The sequence below is a fragment of the Molossus molossus genome, unplaced genomic scaffold (genome assembly GCF_014108415.1).
Source record: "Molossus molossus isolate mMolMol1 unplaced genomic scaffold, mMolMol1.p scaffold_m16_p_11, whole genome shotgun sequence".
NCBI classification, from domain to species: domain Eukaryota; kingdom Metazoa; phylum Chordata; class Mammalia; order Chiroptera; family Molossidae; genus Molossus; species Molossus molossus.
In genome coordinates, this window is record NW_023425346.1 from 2,755,369 (window position 1) to 2,774,909 (window position 19,541).

General features: G+C 37.2%; 1 protein-coding gene across 1 annotated transcript; it reads left to right on the forward strand.

The window, feature by feature from the left end:
* The first annotated feature begins 15,948 nt into the window (after window positions 1-15,948).
* Window positions 15,949-16,212, forward strand: LOC118625637 (acyl-CoA-binding protein-like). The gene has a single exon (XM_036254689.1). The coding sequence runs from the start codon at window positions 15,949-15,951 to the stop codon at window positions 16,210-16,212; it is 264 nt and encodes an 87-aa protein (XP_036110582.1).
* The last annotated feature ends 3,329 nt before the right edge of the window (window positions 16,213-19,541 follow it).

A 19,541-nucleotide genomic window follows, 5' to 3' on the forward strand; every position in this document is an offset into this window, starting at 1 on the left:
CTAAAATATTTCCCATCTGACACTTTACAGAAAAATAGTTACAATTTCTTGTCCAGAGAACTTAATCTTGGGCTTTTAGCTGGAAACACATCTTCGTTCTTAATTTTTCCCCAGTGCGTCACCTGGGTTGGTTAGTGAGAATCTCCTGGCTTTGTCTCATCATTGGTAAAACTATAATGTATGTTGGTGAATATGTATGGTGATAATTGAAAATAGTCACAAAATATGTACATCTCTGTGTTCACAGCAGCATTATTTATAATAGCCAATATATGGAAAAAACCCAGATGTCTATCAATAGATGAATGCACAAAGAAGAAGTGATGTATATATTTATGTGTGTGCGTGCGCGCACACACACACACACACACACACACAATTGAATATAACTAAAAATTAAAAAATAAAATATTGCCATTTATGACAACATGGATGGACCTAGAGAGTAATGTGATAAGTGAAATTGGTCAAAAAGAGAAGGACAAACATTATATAATTTGACTTATATGTAAAATCTAAAACAAAATAAATAAACAAACTAAACAAAAACAGACGCACAGAAACAGAGAACAAACTTATGGTTGCTAGAGGGGAGCAAGGTGGTCGATGAGTGAAAAAGAAAAAGGGGAATAAGATGTACAAACTCTGTTATAAAATAAATAAGCCAGCCCTTGTCAATGTTGCTCTGTGGTTAGAGCATCAGCCCAAACACCAAAGGGTCAAGGGTTTGCTTCCTATTCAGGGGGGTTGCAATACCAGATATCAGGTTATACTCAAAGCCATTGTAATCAAAACAGCCTGGTACTGGCACAAGAACAGACAGATAGATCAATGGAACAGAACAGAGAACCAGGAAATTGACCCAAGACATTATGCTCAATTAATATTCGACAAAGGTGGCGAGAGCATACAGTGGAGTCAAGACAGTCTCTTCAAAAAATGTTGTTGGGAAAATTGGACAACTACATGTAAACAAATGAAACTAGACCACCAATTTATACCATACACAAGAATAAACTCAAAGTGCATAAAAAACTTAAATGTGACTCGTGAATCCATAAAAGTCCTAGAAGAAAATGTAGGTAACAAAATCTCAGGTATCATACACAGCAGAATTTTCACTGGTACAACTCCTAAGGTAAGGGAAACAAAGGAGAAAGTAAACACATGGGACTACATCAAACTAAAAAGCTTCTGCACAGCAAAGGAAATGCATCAAAATGGAAAGGGAACCCACTCTATGGGAGAGCATAATTGCCAATGATACATCAGATAAGGGATTTATTTCCAAAATATATAGAGTGCTCATACCACTCAACAAAAGGAAGACAAAGAACCCAATTAAAAAATGAACAGACACCTCTCTAAACAGGACATACAAATGGCCAAGAGACATATGAAAAAATGCTCTGTGTCATTAATTACAGAGAGATGCAAATTAAAACAACGAGGTATCACCTCACACCTGTCAGAATGGTTGCCATCAACAAATCATCAAACAAGTGCTGGCGAGGATGTGGAGAAAAGGGGACTCTAGTACACTGCTGGTGGGAATGCAGACTGGTGCAGCCACTATGGAAAACACTATGGTGTTACCTCAAAAAATTTAAAATAGAATTGCCAGTTTACCCAGTGATCCTACTTCTAGGAATATACCCCAAGAAGCCTGAAACACGAATTAGAAAGAATATATGTATCTCCATGTTCATAGCAGCACTATTTACAATAGCTAAGATCTGGAAACAGCCCAAGTATCCATCAGCAGACGAATGGATCAAAAATCTGTGGTACATGTACACAATAGAATACTATGCAGCTGTAAGAAAGAAAGATCTCTTATCCTTTGAGATGACATGGAGCGACCTGGAGAGTATTATGCTAAGTGAAATAAGCCAATCAGAGAAAGACAAATATCACATGATTTCACTTATTTGAGGAATATAAGGAACAAAAATAAGCCGATGAACAAAATAGACCCAGAGACATAGATGTAGGGTTCAGACTGATAAACCTGAGAAAAGGGGTCAGGTGAAGAGGAAAGAGATAAACCACAAAACTTATATGAATGTACGCGTAACCGATGGGCATAGACAGCAGTGCTAGGGGGAGGGGTGGGATCGGGAAGAGGCTGTCAGTGGGGAAAAAGTAGAAACATTTGTAACAAAAATAAATTAATAAAAAATAAATAAGTGAGGATAGTAATAGTCTTCACATCTAGGATAGCTGCAAGCATTCAATTACAGTGCCTGGTGTAAAACAGCAACAAAAATAAATGAGAGGTTGTACAAGAGATACTTTTAACATGCTGGAGTGGAATTGCTGTAAGGTAATTCTTATATTAACTTAAGCAAATACTTACCAAGTAATCTGCAAAATGGCTGTACTAAGTTTCATACCCATTACAATAAGCAAGGGTCTATGACATCATTAATATGTGAAATTCTTTTACTAGTACGTTTTTACCATTCTGATTTCTAGTACACTAGGGTCTTATTATTTCTTTTAAATAATTTTTTTTTCTTAAGTAGTGAAGTTTAATTTTTTTCTTTATTGATTTTAGAGAGAGAGGAAGGGAGAAAGAGATAGAAACATTGATGAGATAGAATGTTGATTGGCCATCTCCTGCATGCCCCTCACTGGGCATTAGGTCCACAACCTGGGCATGTGCCCTGACTGTGAATCGAATCAGCGACCTCTTGGTGCATGGGTCAGCGTTCAACCACTGAGCCACACCAGCCGGGCATGAGGTTTATTTTTTTTATATTGTTTTAGTGCATATTATTTTATTTTTAAATTTCATATTTATGTTTAAATTGCATATGACATATGACACAGTGGTTAGATATTTGTATACCTTACTGAGTGATCACCCCCAAAATTCTAGTATCCACTGGTACCATACATAGCTATTATATTATGATATATGTTCCCTATGCTATAGTTTATATCACAGTGACTATTTTTATAATGGCAATTTGGGCTTCTTAATATCTTTTACTTTTCCTAATCATTGGTCTACCTCATCCCATCTTGCAGCCATTATATTTTTATCTGTATCTATGAATATTTTTCTGTTTGTTTTTTTTTCTGTTTATTTACTTTGCTTTTTTAGCTTCCACATATCAGTGAAATCATGTGACATTTACCTTTCTCGGTTTGACTTATTTCACCAGGCATAATACCCCGTAGGTTCGTCCTTATTGTCACAAATGGTAAGATTTCATCTTTTTTATAGCTGAGTAATATTCCATGGTATATATGTACCACTTCTTGATTTATTCACAATCAATGGAAACAGATCGCTTCAGTATCTTAACTGTGGTAAATAATGCTGTAGTGAAGATAAGGGTGCATACATCTTTCTGAGTTAGTGTTTCAGCTAGTGTACAAGGCTCACCTTGGAGGTAGTTTCTCTCCAGCAGGGTATGCTTTGCCAGCTGAGACTCCAGGAGTGTGCCATTTATGGAGCTACTTGTGTGATGCTGCCTGAGGTCTGAAGCTTGCCTCAGGGTTTGCTGGTTCTGGGGCTTCTTAGGTGGGTTCTGTTGTGATCCAATGTCAGACACTGCCTGTGACCATCCTGGGGCTACATGTTTGAAGCTACAGTGTGACCTGTGGTTTGTAGCTGCATGTGTTGGGCCTGGATGCAGGTGGGAGAGGCCACACCCTAAACCAAGGCTGGCTTCATCCAGTGCTAGGCCTGGAGCAGGTCAGAAAAAGACACAGGTACCCTGAGACATATTGCCACCAGCCAGTTGCCCCTAAGATTCATTCACTGACAAACCCTTTGTCAGAATGTGGCTGAAGAAGGCATGGTCACAGGGAGTCACCTGCATGAGGACAGTGGCTGCTATGTTCATTCAGACTCAGATTTTGCACCAGTTCTGAGCCTGAGGTCACTCAGCAAAAGTCTTAGGGTACATGGAGACCCGTCTCTGTGTTCCTGGAGCCCATGGAACTGTCTGTGACCTGGAGTCTGAGAGAGTCATTAGGATAGAGTTAGTGACATTCGCCAGGCTAATGAAGATTCCGATTTGTTTGTGTGTGGGGAAAACTCAGCAAAGGGACAATGGAGTCTGTGCCTTCAGCCTTCACTCGAATACAAACCAACTCAGTTTCTCCTTGTGTGTCTCTGACACCCCTGAGCCACCGTCTCTCTTCCAGAGCCTAGGTTGAGTGCCTGCAAGAGAGAGTTTGTGCACAGGCTCTTTAAGGGGATTCCTGGGTTTCTAGCAGCCTTCCATCTCCCTTGAATGAACAAAATGCCCTCTGATTTTTACATCCAGATTTTCTGGGGGCTCCTGTTCCTGGCATTGGTGGCCTGGGCTGGGAAGCATGGAGTATAGCTGAGACTCCTCCCTCCTCAGGGAGAATTTCTGCCGCTGATACATTGGTCCAGATTTAACAACTGTCCATGTGGGTGTGGGGTCAGCTTGTTTCATGTCTCCACCCCTTTGACCAGTCTCAACGTGGATTCTTTTTGTATATACTTAGTTTTAGTATTTCTGTTCAGGTACTCTTTAGATAGTTATTCAGGTTGACTGTTTCATAATTTAGTTGTAATTTCGATGTTGTTATGGAAATACAGCATCTACTTTCTTTGCTATCTTGACTGGAACCTTTGAGATTTTTCTTGGTCCATTAAATAGGTCTGTATTGCTATGAATTTATCTCTTAGGATTGCTTTGGCTGTTTTCCTCAAATGTTGGGTCATTTTGTTCTTATTATCATTTATTTGAAAGTATCTTGATTCCTCTGTTGATTGTATTGTTAACTCATGTGTTATTTAGTAGCATGTTATTTAGCATGCATGGATTTGTGTTTTTCAGTTTTCTTTTTGTAATTGATTCATACCATTTGTTATTGAAGAATATGCTTGGTATAATTCCAGTCATGTTTAATTTATTGAGATTTGTGTGGTCTAGCATATGGTCTATCATAAAAAAATATTCAAAGTGCAACAGAAAACAATGTACATTCTACTGATTTGGGGCAAAATGTTCCAAAAACATCAGTTAAATTTATGCAGTCTAATTTGTTGTTTAAGGCTGCTCTTCCCTGTTGATTTTCTGTCATGTCAATGAGGTGTGAAAGTCTTTACCATGACTTTATTACTGTCAATTTCTGCCTTTCCATCTGTCACAATTTGCTTTACACATTTAAGTGTTCCTAGGTGGGGTGAATACATGTTTACAGGGGTTATATCCTCTTGTTGGATTATTCTCCTTATTATGCCATGTCCTTCTTTCTCTCTTGTTATAGTCTTTTTTAAAATTAATTATTTTATTTTTTATTTATTAATTTATTTTTGTTACAGATTTTTCTCATTTTTCCCCCACTGACACCCTCTTCTCCTCCCCTCCCACCCCATCCCCAGCTTTGTTGTCTATGTTCAGTGGTCATGCATATAAGTTCTGTGGTTTATCTCTTCCCCCCCTCCTCTGATGCTTGTCAGTCTGTACCCCACCTTTATGTCTCTGGGTTAATTTTGTTCATCAGTTTGTTTAGTTCATTATATTCCACAAATAAGTGAGATCATGTGATATTTGTCTTTCTCTGCTTGGCTTGTTTCACAAGCATAATACTCTCCAGGTTCTTCCATGCCATCTCAAAGGATAAGAGATCTTTCTTTCTTATAGCTGCATAGTATTCCATTTTGTACATGTACCACAGCTTTTTTATCCACTCTGATGGACACTTGGGTTGTTTCCAGATCTTAGCTATTGTAAATAGTGCTACTATGAACATAGGGGCATCTATATTCTTTCTGATTGGTGTTTCAGGTTTCTGAGGGTATAATCCTAGAAGTGGAATCACTGGGTCAAATGGCAGTTCAATGTTTATTTTTTTGAGGTAATACTATAGTGTTTACCATAGTGGCTGCATCAGTTTGCATTCCCACCAGCAGTGTACTAGAGTCCCCTTTTTCTTCACACCCTCACCAATACTTATTGTTTGATGATTTGTTGATGGCAGCCATTCTGACATGTGTGAGGTGATACCTCATAGTTGTTTTAATTTGCATCTCTCTGATGATTAGTGATGTTGAGCATTTTTTCATAGGTCTCTTGGCCATTTGTATGTCTTTTTTGGAGAGGTAGACAGCTCTCTGCCATCTAGGTTCTCTGTCCATTTTTTAATTGGGTTCTTTGTCTTCCTTTTGTTGAGTTGTATGAGCACTCTATACATTTTGGAAATTAACCCCTTATCTGATGCATCACTGGCAATTATGGTCTCACATATAGTGGGTTTCCTTTCCATTTTGATGGTTGTTTCTTTTGCTGTGCAGAAGTTTTTAGTTTGATGTAGTCCCATGTGCTCACTTTCTCCTTTGTTTCTGTTGCCTTAGGTGTTGTATCAGTGAAAATTCTGCTGCGTATGTTTGAGATTTTGTTGCCTACATTTTCTTCTAGAATTTTTATCTATTTTGAGTTTATTCTTGTGTATGGTGTAAATTGGTGTTCTAGCTTCATTTTTTTGCAAGTAGCTGTCCAATTTTTCCAACACCATTTATTAAAAGGACTGTCTTGACTCCACTATATGCTCTTTCCACCTTTGTCAAATATTAATTGAGCATATTGTCTTGGGTCAATTTCTGGGTTATCTGTTCTGTTCTACTGGTCTATATGCCTGTTCTTGTGCCATTACCATGGATTGGAAGAATTATCATCATTAAAATCTCCGTACTACCCAAAGCCATTTATAGTTTCAATGCAATCCGCATCAAAATACGAACAACATACTTCATAGAACTAGAACAAACACTCCAAAAGTTTATATGGAACAAAAACAAACCCCGAATAGCCACAGCAATCTTGCAAAAGAACAAATTAGGAGGGATCACATTGCCAGATTTCAGGTTGTACTACAAAGCCACTATAATCTTCTTATAGTCTTTATTTTAAAGCCTTGTGTGTGTGTGTGCGTGTGTGTGTGTGTGTTATATTATTTTACCTAAGCTTTTTCTTGTTGTTTCCATACATAAAATATTATTTTCCATCCCTTTCCTTCTACTCAGTGTGTGTATTCTTTGTACTGAAGTGATTCTTTTGTCAGCATCATATGTGTGAGTCTTGCTTTCTTTTCCATTCAGCCACCCCATGTCTTTTGATTGGAACAATTAATCCATTTACATTTACAGTAATTTTTGATAAATATGTAGTTATTGCCATATATTATTTATATTTTCTCCTCCTCCTCCTCCTTCTTCATCTTCTTCCCTTTATCATTTCTTGTAATACTGATTGATGGTGAACTGCTTAACTTTTTCTTGTTTGGGAAGCTTTTTAGCTCTCCTTTGATTTTAAATAATAGATTTGCCATGTAGAGTAATCTTTAGTGTAGGATCTCCTTTTTTATCACTTTGAATATTTTACACTAGTCTTTTCTGGCCTGTAAACTTCTTGAAAAATCAGCTGAAAATCTTATTAGAGCACCCTTGTACATAACTAACTACTTTTCTCTCACTTCTATTATTTATTTTTTATTATTTTTATTTTTTTGTATATGCCCCTAGCGGGAACTGAACCCAGGACTCTCTGGTCCGCAGGTCCACTCTCCAGCCGCTGAGCCAAACTGGCCAGGGCTCTCGCTGCTTTTACAATTCTTCTTTGTTGTTCCCCTTTGGCATTTTAATTTGGTATATCTTGGAATTCATTTGCATTCTTTGCATTCATCTTATTTCATGCATTTCTTGGATTCACATATTTATTTTCCTTGGTAGGTTAGGAAATATTTCCATCACTATTTATTCAAAAATGTTTTCTATCCCTTTTTCTCTTTCTTCTCCTTCAGGTACCCAATGATGCGTATGTTCTTATGTTTGATGTTGTCCTTGAGGTCCCTTAAACTACCCCTATTTTTTAAAAATTCTTTTTTCTTTTTTAGTGTTCTAATTAGGTATTTTCAGCTACCTTGCCATCCACATTGCTGATTTAATTCTCAAATTTATCTAAGCTGCTGTTAATTCCACTTAACGTATGCTTCATTGCAGTGATTATAGTCTTCATTTCTAATTGGTTCTTTCTTATGGTTTCTATTTCAGTGTGTAGGTTCTCACTGAGTTCATTTATTTATTTATTTTTTTATGTTCATTGGGCATTTTTATAACCAGTATTTTGAGCTCTGTATTTGGTAGATTTCTTGCCTTGACTTTGTATAGTTCTTTTTCTGGAGTTTTGTGCTATTCTTTCATTTGAAACTTGTTCCTTTGTCTTCTGATTTGGGCCTCCTCCCTGTGTTTGTTTCTAAGTATTAAGTAGATCTTCTCTATCTCCAGTATTGGCAGGGTGGTTTTATGTGGTGTCTCCTGAGACCCAGTGAAGTTTCTCCGGCTATCTGCAGGTGCTCCAAAGGTGCTTTTGTGTGTGTGTTTTGTGTTCTTTCCTTTTGCAGTTGTTCCTTTATTGCTGTTGGCACCTCAGTGGATAGGATTGGCTCAGGCTGACTACATGTGAGGAATGGCTGTAATTATAGTGTGTGAGCTATTGTGTGGAAGGTGACCCCACAGAGCAAGATTTGCTGGAGCAGGGCTTTAGTGCCTTCTGAGTCCACCCTTTGTTTATGTCATTTTGGGATCTAATCGGATTGCACTCTGGTGATTTGAAACTGGCTACTTATATGTCGGTTTGGGGGCCTCCTGGGAGGAACCCCACTGTGGCCCAGGTGAACCACTGCCTGTGCCTAGCCCAGGGCCACCTGGAAGAAGCGAAGTTACTAAGTGATGTGCACTTGATACCTGCCTGTGCTGGGCTTTGAAACATCTGAGAGAAACAACACATCTTCCGCTGCTGCAGGTCTAGGGACCACTTCACAAGAGGTACAATCAGCAGTCAGACCCTGCTTGTCTGGGGTTTGTTGAACATTCAGAGATTTTAGGGAAGTCCAAAACTTGAGATGAGGCTGGCCTCGTGTGAGTGACAGCGCTGAAAGGGTCCCAGACTCTGCAGAAATTGGATGAGATGGTTTCTCAGGATATGACCAGGATGCACTGAGCTAAATGCCAACTCAGATTTGTGTCTGCCTGTACTGGTTGGTTCTGTGTGGGGATGGCTCAACAAAAACAAAATTCTTGCCTTTTAGCACCTTTTTTTTCCAGAATAGAGCTGATCCCCATCCCTCACCCTGTATCCAGACAATTCAGTTCCTCCCAGTATGTCTCTGGTGATTTTTAAGCTTGCTGTCCCAGCACAGGATCTCCAAGCCAGTGAGTCACCAGGGAGTCAATCCACCTGAGGGCCTTTTTGGAGGAACCCTTGAGACTTCAATGGCCATTTGCCTCACCTGGAGTGAACTTCTACTGAATTTCACAGTCTGATGCTCAGGGGATTCTTTTTCCTGGCACTCCTTATTCAGGCTGGGGAGCCATCTGTGGGGCTGGGGCCCCTCACTCTTCAGTGGGGACCTCTGCAGTCCAGATTCTTAACAACCACAACATGTGGTTGTGGGACCTGCCCATTTTGTGTCTCTGACCCTCTTACCAATCTCAACAAGGCTTATTCTTTACCTCCTTAGTTATAGGAGTTCTGTCCATCTAGTCTTCCTGTGGTTCTCATGGGTGGTCTACACGTTAATCATAATTCTGATGTGGTCATAAGAGGAGAACATCTTTGAATTGAAAGTACGTTTCCTGCAAATTGTATACAGTGAAATCATGGAATTTTGTTTCCAGTTTGTCAATGTAACTGTTTTTTGATTGAAGTATTTAATCCATTCTCCTCTAATGTTACTATTTATGTAGATACAATTTTGTATGCTGTCCTGAGTGGTGTGGCTCAGTTGGCTGGATGTCATCCTGTGCACAGAAGGGTAATGGTTTTGATTCCTGGTCAGGGAACATATCCAGGTTGAAAGTTTGATGCCCATTTGGGGAACATGTGGGAGTTAACTGAACCATGTTTCTCTCTCACTTATGTTTCTCTCTCTCTCCCTTTCCCTTCATCTCACTCTAAAAATATCAATAAAAGCATATCCTTGAGGGAAGATTAACATTTTTTTCTGCCATTATATATTTTGTTGCACTAAAAAATAGATTTCAGCTACCTACTGCATATTACAGAAAATCAGCTGAATTCTTCCTCAAAAAATTTTATTATAATAAAAGTTTGCATACATACAAATATCTGTTTCATACACTTCTAACATTTTGTTTCATTTATGTGCCAAAAATGTATTGTTTAAATTATCAGAAACTAAAAATAAGTCTAAGTTATCCAAAAATAAGTCTAGTTTTGGAACTAAAATTATTTGGTAAAGTGAGTCAAGTAAATAATTATTTTTTGTATGCTCAATTAATACATATATTTTAAATTTTACAATATATTTTGTTGAGATTTTATTGAATGAACATTAAATTAGTAAATTAGTTAGTATACAACAGATATATTTATAACAAACCTTTTTTTATATATTAAAAGGACATAATCACTAATTACCAGGTTTTCTTTTATGTTAATAGATTTAAAAATATTCTCCATGCAGGTATTATCTTCCTCTATTCTTATTGTCAGGTTAATTCTTAAATACTACGTTATTTATCTTGTTCTTTGTATTCCATATGGTATTCTATTCTTCCTTTTTTATTAAAAAAAAAACAAATTATATATCTATATATTACATATACACATATAAACACTCTTGAATTTATGTTTTATGTTATTAGCAATTTGAGTAAATTTTTTTGCTTGTTCATTGGTTTGTTTGTTTACCAGCTTCAATATCTGTTCAGTTTAGCTTTCTTAACTGATCATATTATATTCATATATATTAACTATATATTTTTAATCATAGTAATTATTTTATTTCAGGAATCCTTGTCTTGTTACCTACTTTAATACAGTTTCTATATTAGGCATTATATTTGTTGTAAGGTTTTGGTAAATACTATTTATCATATTAAGAAAATTATTTTAGCCTGGCCAGTGTGGCTCAGTGGTTGAGCATCAACCCATGCACCAGGAGGTCGCCAGTTCGATCCCTGGTCAGGACACACACCCAGATTGTGTGCCTGACCCCCCAGTGAGAGGCATGCAGGAGGCGGCCAATCAATGTATTTTCTCATCGATGTTTCTATCTCTCTTTCCCTCTTTTTTTCTCTATTAAAATCAATAAAGAAAAAAATCAGGTGGAAATGAAGAATGACTCAGCTGATATAAAAATAGCTTGGAAGGGTTTAATACTAGAACGGAAAAAGCTGAAGACCAAATCCACAAATTAGAAGTCAAGGTAGAAAAAGCATCTAATTAGAGCAGCAAGATGAGAGTTTATGGGAGCTTTGGGACAATATAAAATATAATGACATTTGTATCATAGGGATACCAGAAAGAGAAGAATCAGGGAATGGAATAGAGAAATTTTTTCAAGAAATAATGACAGAAAAATTCCCTAACCTGGTGAAGGAAAAACTCTTACAAACCTAGGAATCACAGAGTCCCATACAAGATGAACCCAAAAAGACCCACACCTAGACACATCATAATTAAAGTGGCAAACATTAAAGACAAAGAATGAATCTTAAAGTTAGCAAAAGAGAGAAGAAAACTTACTTACAAGGAAGTTTCCATTAGACTGTCAGCTAATTTCTCACTAGAAACACTGCAAGCCAGAGGAAGTGGCCTGAAGTACACATTGAAATGAAAAACAAGTATTTGAATCCAAGACTAATCTATCCAGCAAGGCTATCATTTAAAATTGAAGGTGAAATAAAGAGCTTTTCAGACAGTAAAAAGGCTAAAGGAATTTATTGCCACCAAACCAGCACTGCAAGAAATGATAACCAGACTGCTACATGAAAAAGAAGAAGAGGGGCAGGCAGCAGAAAGAATAAAAAAAGCAACAAATAAATACCTATCAATAATAACCTAAATATAAATGACTTAAATGCACCAATCAAAGACATAGGGTAGCTGAATGCAGGACCGATATATATGCTCTCTACAAGAGACACACCACAGAGCAAAAGTATCACACAAGATGAAAGGGATGGAAAAAATATTTTCCATTCAAATGGAAAAGAAAAAAAAAAAAGCTGGTGTAGCAATACTTATATTTGATAAAATATACTTCAAAATGAGGGCCATAATAAGAGATAAAGAGGGTCACTACATAATATTAGATGGATGTATTGAACAAAAGGATATGAATCTGGTAAACATATATGCACCAAATATAGGAGCACCAACATATATTAAATTTTCTTAAGAACTTCAAAGGTAAGATTGAGAGCAATGCATCATAGTAGTGGCTTTTAACACTTCACTGACATCATTAAATAGATCTTCTAGACAAAAAAATGACAAAACTAAAAACAGAGAATATAAATGGCACATTAAATCAGATGCATTTAATTGATATTTACAGAACATTTTATCCCAAAGCTGCAGAGTATACATTCTTCTCAAGTGCACATGGGACATTCTCAAATATAGACCACACATTAGGATACAAACTAAGTCTCTACAAGTTCAAAAATATGAAATCATATTAAGCATCTTGTTCAATCATAGTGGCATGAAAGTAGAAATTAATTACAATAAAAACAATCAAAATTATTCAAAACATGGAGAATGAATAGCATGTTATTAAACAATGAATGGGTTACCAATAAGATTAAGAAAGAATTTTTTTTTTAAATCCTGGAAACTAATGAAAAGGAACACATAACTACCCTAAATGTATGGGACACAGCAAAAGCAGTCCTGAGAGGGAAGTTTATAGCATTACAGGCCTACCTCAAGGAACAAGAAAAAATTCTAATAAAATACCTAAACCTACAACTTAAAGAATTAGAGATAAAACAAAAAGAAAAACCCAGAGTTAGTAGAAGGAAGAAAATAATAAAGATCAGAGTGAAAATAAATGACATAGAGACTAAAAAACCCAGAATATATCATAAACCAAGAATCACTTCTTTGAAAAGATAAAAAAGATTAATCAATCAACCTTTAGCCAGACTCACCAAGAAAGAAAGAGAGAGAACCCAAATTAATAAAATCAGAAAATAAACAGGTGAAGTAACAACTGACACCACAGAAATATTAATGATAGTAGGTAAATACTATGAAAATTATATGTCAACAGATTTGACAACCTAGGCAAAATGAACCAATTCTTAAGATCATACAGTCTTCGAAACTCAAGTGGGAAGAGTCTGAAAACCTGAACAGATCAATAACGACTAAGAAAATAGAAGCAGTAATCAATAAATTCCCAGCAAACAAAAGCCCTGGTCCAGATAGCTTCACAGGGACGTTTTACCAAACATTCAAAGAACTAAGACCTATTCTCCTCAAACTGTTCCAAAAATATTCAAGAGGAAGGAAGAATTCCAACCTCTTTTTATGAGGCCAGCATTATCCTAATCCCAAAACCACATAAAAACATTAAATAAAAATGTCTGATGAACATAGATGCTAAGCTCTGCAACAAAATATAAGCAAATAGTATCCAGCACTATATTTAAAAAAATAATACACCATGGCCATGTGGGATTTATCCCTGGGATGCAAGGTTGGTACAACATTTACAAAACAAAAAATGTGATATACCACACACACAAAAAAAAGAAGACAAAAGTCATAAAATTATAATAGATGCTGAAAAACCCAGCACCCATTTTTAATGATAATGCTCAGCAAAGTGGGAATAAAAGGATCATACTTCCACATAATAAAGGCCATTTATGACAAAATCATTGCTAACATCATACTAAATGGTAAAACACTAAAACATCTCCCTTTAGAAAAGGAACACAATAGGGATAACTGCTTTTGACCTATAATTTAACATAGTACTGGAAGTCATAGCCACAGAGATAAGACAAGAAGAAAAAAATAAAAGGCATCCAAATTGGAAAGGAGGAAATGAAATTGTCATTATTTGCAGATGATAAGATATTTTACATAGAAATCCTTAATAATTTAATTTTAAGAAATTCCAGATTTAATAAATGAATTTGGCTAAGTAGTAGGATACAAAATCAATATCTATACATTGTTGGCATTTTTTTATGCACAATAATGAACACAAAGAAAGAGAAACTAAAAAAAAAAAAAATCACATTTGCCACTGCAATAAATATAAGATAGCTAAGAGCTAACTTAACCAAGGAGGTATAATACCTGTTCTCAGAAATCTAAAAAACATTAAAAAAAAAAAAAATAGAGGAAGTTATAAAAAATGGAAGTATATACCATGTTCATGGATTGGAAGAATCAACATTGTTAAAATATCTATACTACCCCAAACAATATATAGATTCAATGCAGTCCTTATTAAAATACCAATGGGATATTTTAGAGATCTAGCACAAATACACCAAAAGTTTACATGGAACCAAAAAATATCATGAATGTCCACAGCACTCTTGAAAAAGAAGAAAAAAGCTGGAGGGGTCACAATTCTGAATATCAGGTTATAATACAAAGACATTGTAATCAAAACAGCCTGGTACTGGCACAAAAACAGGCATATAAATCAACGGAACAGAACAGGGAACCCAGGAATCAATCTAAGACAATAAGCTAAATTACTATTTGACAAAGGAAGCAAGAGCATACAATGAAGTGAAGACAGTCTCTTTATCAAATGATGTTGGGAATTTGGAAAGCTACATGCAAAATAGCAATGAAATGAGACCACCAACTTACACCATACACAAAAATAAACTCACAATGATTAAACACTTAAATGTAATTCATGAAACCATAAAAATGCCAGAAGAAAATGTAGGCAGCAAAATCTCAGACATCACATGTATGAGAGTTTTCACTGATATATCAACTAGGGCAACAGAAACAAAAGAAAATATTAATAAATGGACCTACATCAAACTAAAAAGCTTCTGCACAGCAAAGGAAGCCATCATCAAAATGAAAAGGGAACCCATTTATGGAAGAAAACATTTGCCGATTATTCATAAGATAAGTGGTTAATACCCAAAATATCTACAGTGCTCATACACCTCAACAAAAGAAGACAACCAATTCAATTAAAAACGGGGTAGAGGCCCTGGCCAGTTTTTCTCAGTGGTTAGAGCATCGGCCTGTGAACCAGAGAGTCCCAGGTTCAGTTCCTGCAAAGGGCATGTACCTTGGCTGCAGTTTGTCCACAGCCCCAGTTGGGGTCATGTGGGTGGCAGGCACTCAATGTGTTTCTTTTACATCGATGTTTCTCTCTCTCTCTTACCCCCTCTCTCGCTCCTGAAGATAAATCAAAAATGTCCTCAGGTGAGGATTAAAAAAAAAACTGGGCAGAGGACCCGAATAGACACATATCCAAACTAGACATACAAATGGACAAGAGACATATGAGAAAATGCTCAATGTCACTAATCATCAGAGAGATGCAGGTAAGACAATTATGAAGAATCACCTCACACCTGCCTGAATGGCTGCCATCAACAAATAATCAAACAAGTGCTGGTGAGGATGTGGAGAAAAGGGGACTCTAATACACTGCTGGTGGGAATGCAGACTGGTGCAGCCACTATGAAAAACAATATGGAGTTTTCTTAAAAAATTAAAAATAGAACTGCCATTTGACCCAGTGATCCAACTTCTAGGAATATATCCTCAGAAGCCTGAAACACCAATCAGAAAGAATATATGTATTGCTATGTTCATAGCAGCACTATTTACAATTGCTATGATCTGGAAATAGCCCAAGTGCCCATCAACAGATGTAGATAAAAAAAAAAGCTGTGATACATTTACACAATGGAACACTATGCAGCTGTAACAAAGAAAGATCTCTTATCCCTTGAAAGGACCTGGAGAGTATTATGCTAAGTGAAATAAGCCAATCAGAGAAAGACAAGTATCACATGATCTCAGTTATTTGTGGAATATAATGAAAAAAATAAGCTGATGAACAAAATATATTAAAACACTTCTCCCTGCGCCTCGCTGCCTCCACCTGCTCCCCAGAATTCTTGCAACCTTTGCCACAGGCATGTTTCAGGCTGGGTTTGACAAAGCTGCTGAGGATGTTAAGCATCTCAAGACCAAGCCAGCAGATGACGAGATGTTGTTCATCTACAGCTGCTACAAACAAGCAACTGTGGGTGATGTAAATACAGAACGATCTGGGATGTTGGACCTCAAAGGAAAGGCCAAGTGGGATGCCTTGAATGAGCTAAAAGGGACTTCCAAGGAAGACACCATGAAAGCATACATCAACAAAGGAAAAGAACTAAAGAAAAAATATGGAATGTAGGGACTGGATTTGGCTACCAGCCATGGGTTTCATCTAAACTGATAATCATGCCTTGTTTTTCTAACACAGTGGATGAAGTGAAGTAGAACCAAAATGAAATTAACCTCTTACTGAACACTCCAGGATAGAGCTCTAACAGATTAAGAAGCAGAAATGGTTACTCACCTTGCTGAGTAGTTTTTATCTATAGATCAATTAAAATGGCATTTGTTACTTGAAAAAATATATAGATCCAGAGTCATGGATGTAGGCAACAGACGGACAAACGTCAGAGGAAAAAGGGGTGTGGAGGGGAATTATAAGAACTTATATGTATATATGCATGAGAAATGGACACAGACAGCAGTGTGGTGAAAGTGGGGGCAGGGAGATTCCACACTGGCAGCGGAATGAATGGAAGCTACACAGTCCATCTCCCAGGGACAAACTGGAATTACAACTAAAATAAAGACAAATCCTCAGGAAAAGGCAACAGAAAAGCAGCTTGAAGGACAACATAACCAGGGACACTGACTCAATCCCGGTAGGCTTGCAGAGATGCGAGTGGGGGCTGGGAGCCCACAGTCGGCAGTGGCCTTAGCTGTGAGCACTGGCCTCGGGTTAAACTCCCAAGTGGCTCCACAGCACAGAGCTGGGACAGAGGCTAAAATAGCAGCAGCCACTTACCTTGGGCTCTGGCAGAGGGAGGGCAGACTTGACTAGAACTGTGTGGGGTTACTCGGGATTTGGAGGGCGCTCAGAGCTTTTGCTGAGTTGCAGCCATGCAGGACTGTGGTCATCTTACCCCTGCCCAGGGCTCTGGGTATAGGTGGTTGCCCCTCCCTCGGAGATTCAATCCCACCCTGTGGCCATTAAAATGCTAATTGAGGCCCATTAACAAACAACAACTGCCCCACCCTCGGGAAATCCTCTTATGCTGAGCACCTGAGGGAGTTTTTCATTCAAATGAGAAGCCAAGGTTCTTCAGGTAACCTCTACTGATAGCCTCCAGGCAAAAAGCTAGAGGATAACTGTACCATTCCCTGGGCTATCAACTTTAACCAGGAAAGTAAGACTTGACAGTGGTGTATAACATGGGTCATCCCTGGCTCCTCCAAACCCAGGAAAGGGAGCCACAAACAGAAGAATAAAAACACCAACAGAAAATATTTATCACGCTCCAAAGCCCACTGTGATAGCCAAAATGGTGAAACACAGAAACAAAAGCCAAATGAAAGAACAAGAGACCTCTACTGAAGATGAGATAAGTGAGGCGCAGTTAAGCAAGTTAACAGAACTAGAATTCAGAGCCATGATCTTGAGGAAGCTCAACAGCATGTGTAAGGACATAAGCATCATGAGTAAAAACACAGAAATGTTGAAAATCAACCAGTTGGAAATTAAAAACCACCAGGAAGAAATCAAGAATGACATATCAGAAATAAAGAACACATTGGAAGGTCTAAATAGCAGAGTAGAGGAAGCTGAGGACCGGATCAGTGAATTAGAAGATAGGGTAGAAAAAAATCAACCAATCAGAAAACCAAAAGGAAAGAGACAATTAAAAAAACAGGATGACAGTTTAAGAGAACTGTGGGACAACTGGAAATGTAATAACATTCGCATGATAAGAGTCCTCGAAAAAGAAGAAAATGAGCAAGGGTTAGAGAATATATTTGAAGAAATAGTGACAGAAAACTTCCTTAATTTGGATAAGGAAGAAAGCATTCAAGTTCAAGAAACACAGAGAGCCCCAAGTAATAAGAACCCAAACAGGCCCACACCAAGACACATAGTAATCAAACTGCCAAAAATTAAAGACAAAGAAAGAATCCTAAAAGCAAAAAGAGAGAAGCAACAGGTTACCTACAAAGGAAACCCCATAAGGCTCTCAGCTGACTTCTCAACAGAAACACTACAGGTCAGAAGGGAATGGCATGAGGTAATCAAGGTCATGAAAAAAAAGGATCTGAATCCAACACTACTCTACCCAGCAAGGCTATCATTCAAAGCAGAAGGTCAAATAAAGAGCTTTTCAGAAAAAAAAAAAAAAAAAAAAGGCTAAGGGAATACATTAGCACCAAACCAGCACTGCAAGAACTGTTAAAATGACTGCTGTAATTAGCAGGAGAAATAGGAAGAAAAATATAACCACACTAAACAAAATGGTAATAAAAAAATACATATCAATAATCACCTTAAATGTGAATGGATTTAATGCTCCCATAAAAAGACACAGAGTAGGTGATTGAATAAGAAAGCATGACTCATCTATATGTTGTTTACAAGAGACCAACCTCACAACAAAAGGTTCACATAGGTTGAAAGCGAAGAGATGAAAAAAATCTTCAGGGCAAACAGAAAGGAAAAAAAGACGGGGTAGAAATACTCATAATCTGATAAAATAGATTTCAAAATGAAGACCATAACTAGAGACAAAGAAGGTCACTACTGAATATTCAAATGATCTATCTAACGGGAAGATATAACCTTGATAAACATATGCACCCAATATAGGAGCACCAAAATATATTAAACATCTTCTGGAAGACTTCAAAGGAGAAATCGATAGGAATACAATCAGAGCAGGAGACTTCCACACCCCGCTGACATCACTGGGTGGATCCTCTAGGCAAAAAATTAGCAAGAAAACACAAACTCTAAATGAAGCACTAGACCAAATGGATTTAATAGATATCTACAGAGAATTATGCCCCCAAACTACAGAATTCATTCTTCTCAAGTGCACATGGGACATTCTCAACAATAGACAACATGTTAGAACACAAACTAAGTCTCTACAAGTTCAAAAAGATTGAAATCATATCAAGCATCTTCTCAGATAACAATGGCATGAAACTAGAAATCATCTGCAACAAGAATATGCAAAGATATTTGAACACATGGAAGCTAAATAGCATGTTATTAAACAACAAATAGGTCAATGAGGAGATCAAGGAAGAAATGAAAAACTTCCTGGAATCCAATGAAAATGAACACACAACAACACAAAACCTATGGGATGCAGTGAAAGCAGTTCTGAGAGGGAAGTTTATAGCACTACAGGCCTGCCTCAAGAAGCAAGAAAAATTTCTAATAGAGTACCTAACCTCACAACTTAAAGAACTAGAAAGCAAACAAAAAGAAAACCCCGGAGCAAGTAGAAGGAAGGAAATAGTAAAGATCAGAGTAAAAATAAATGACATAGAGACCCTAAAACCAATTCAAAGGATCGATGAAACAAAGAGATGTTTTTTTGAAAAAATAAACAAGATTGATGGACCCTTAGCTAGACTCACCAAGAAACAAAGAGAGAACCCAAATACACAAAATCAGAAATGAAAGAGGAG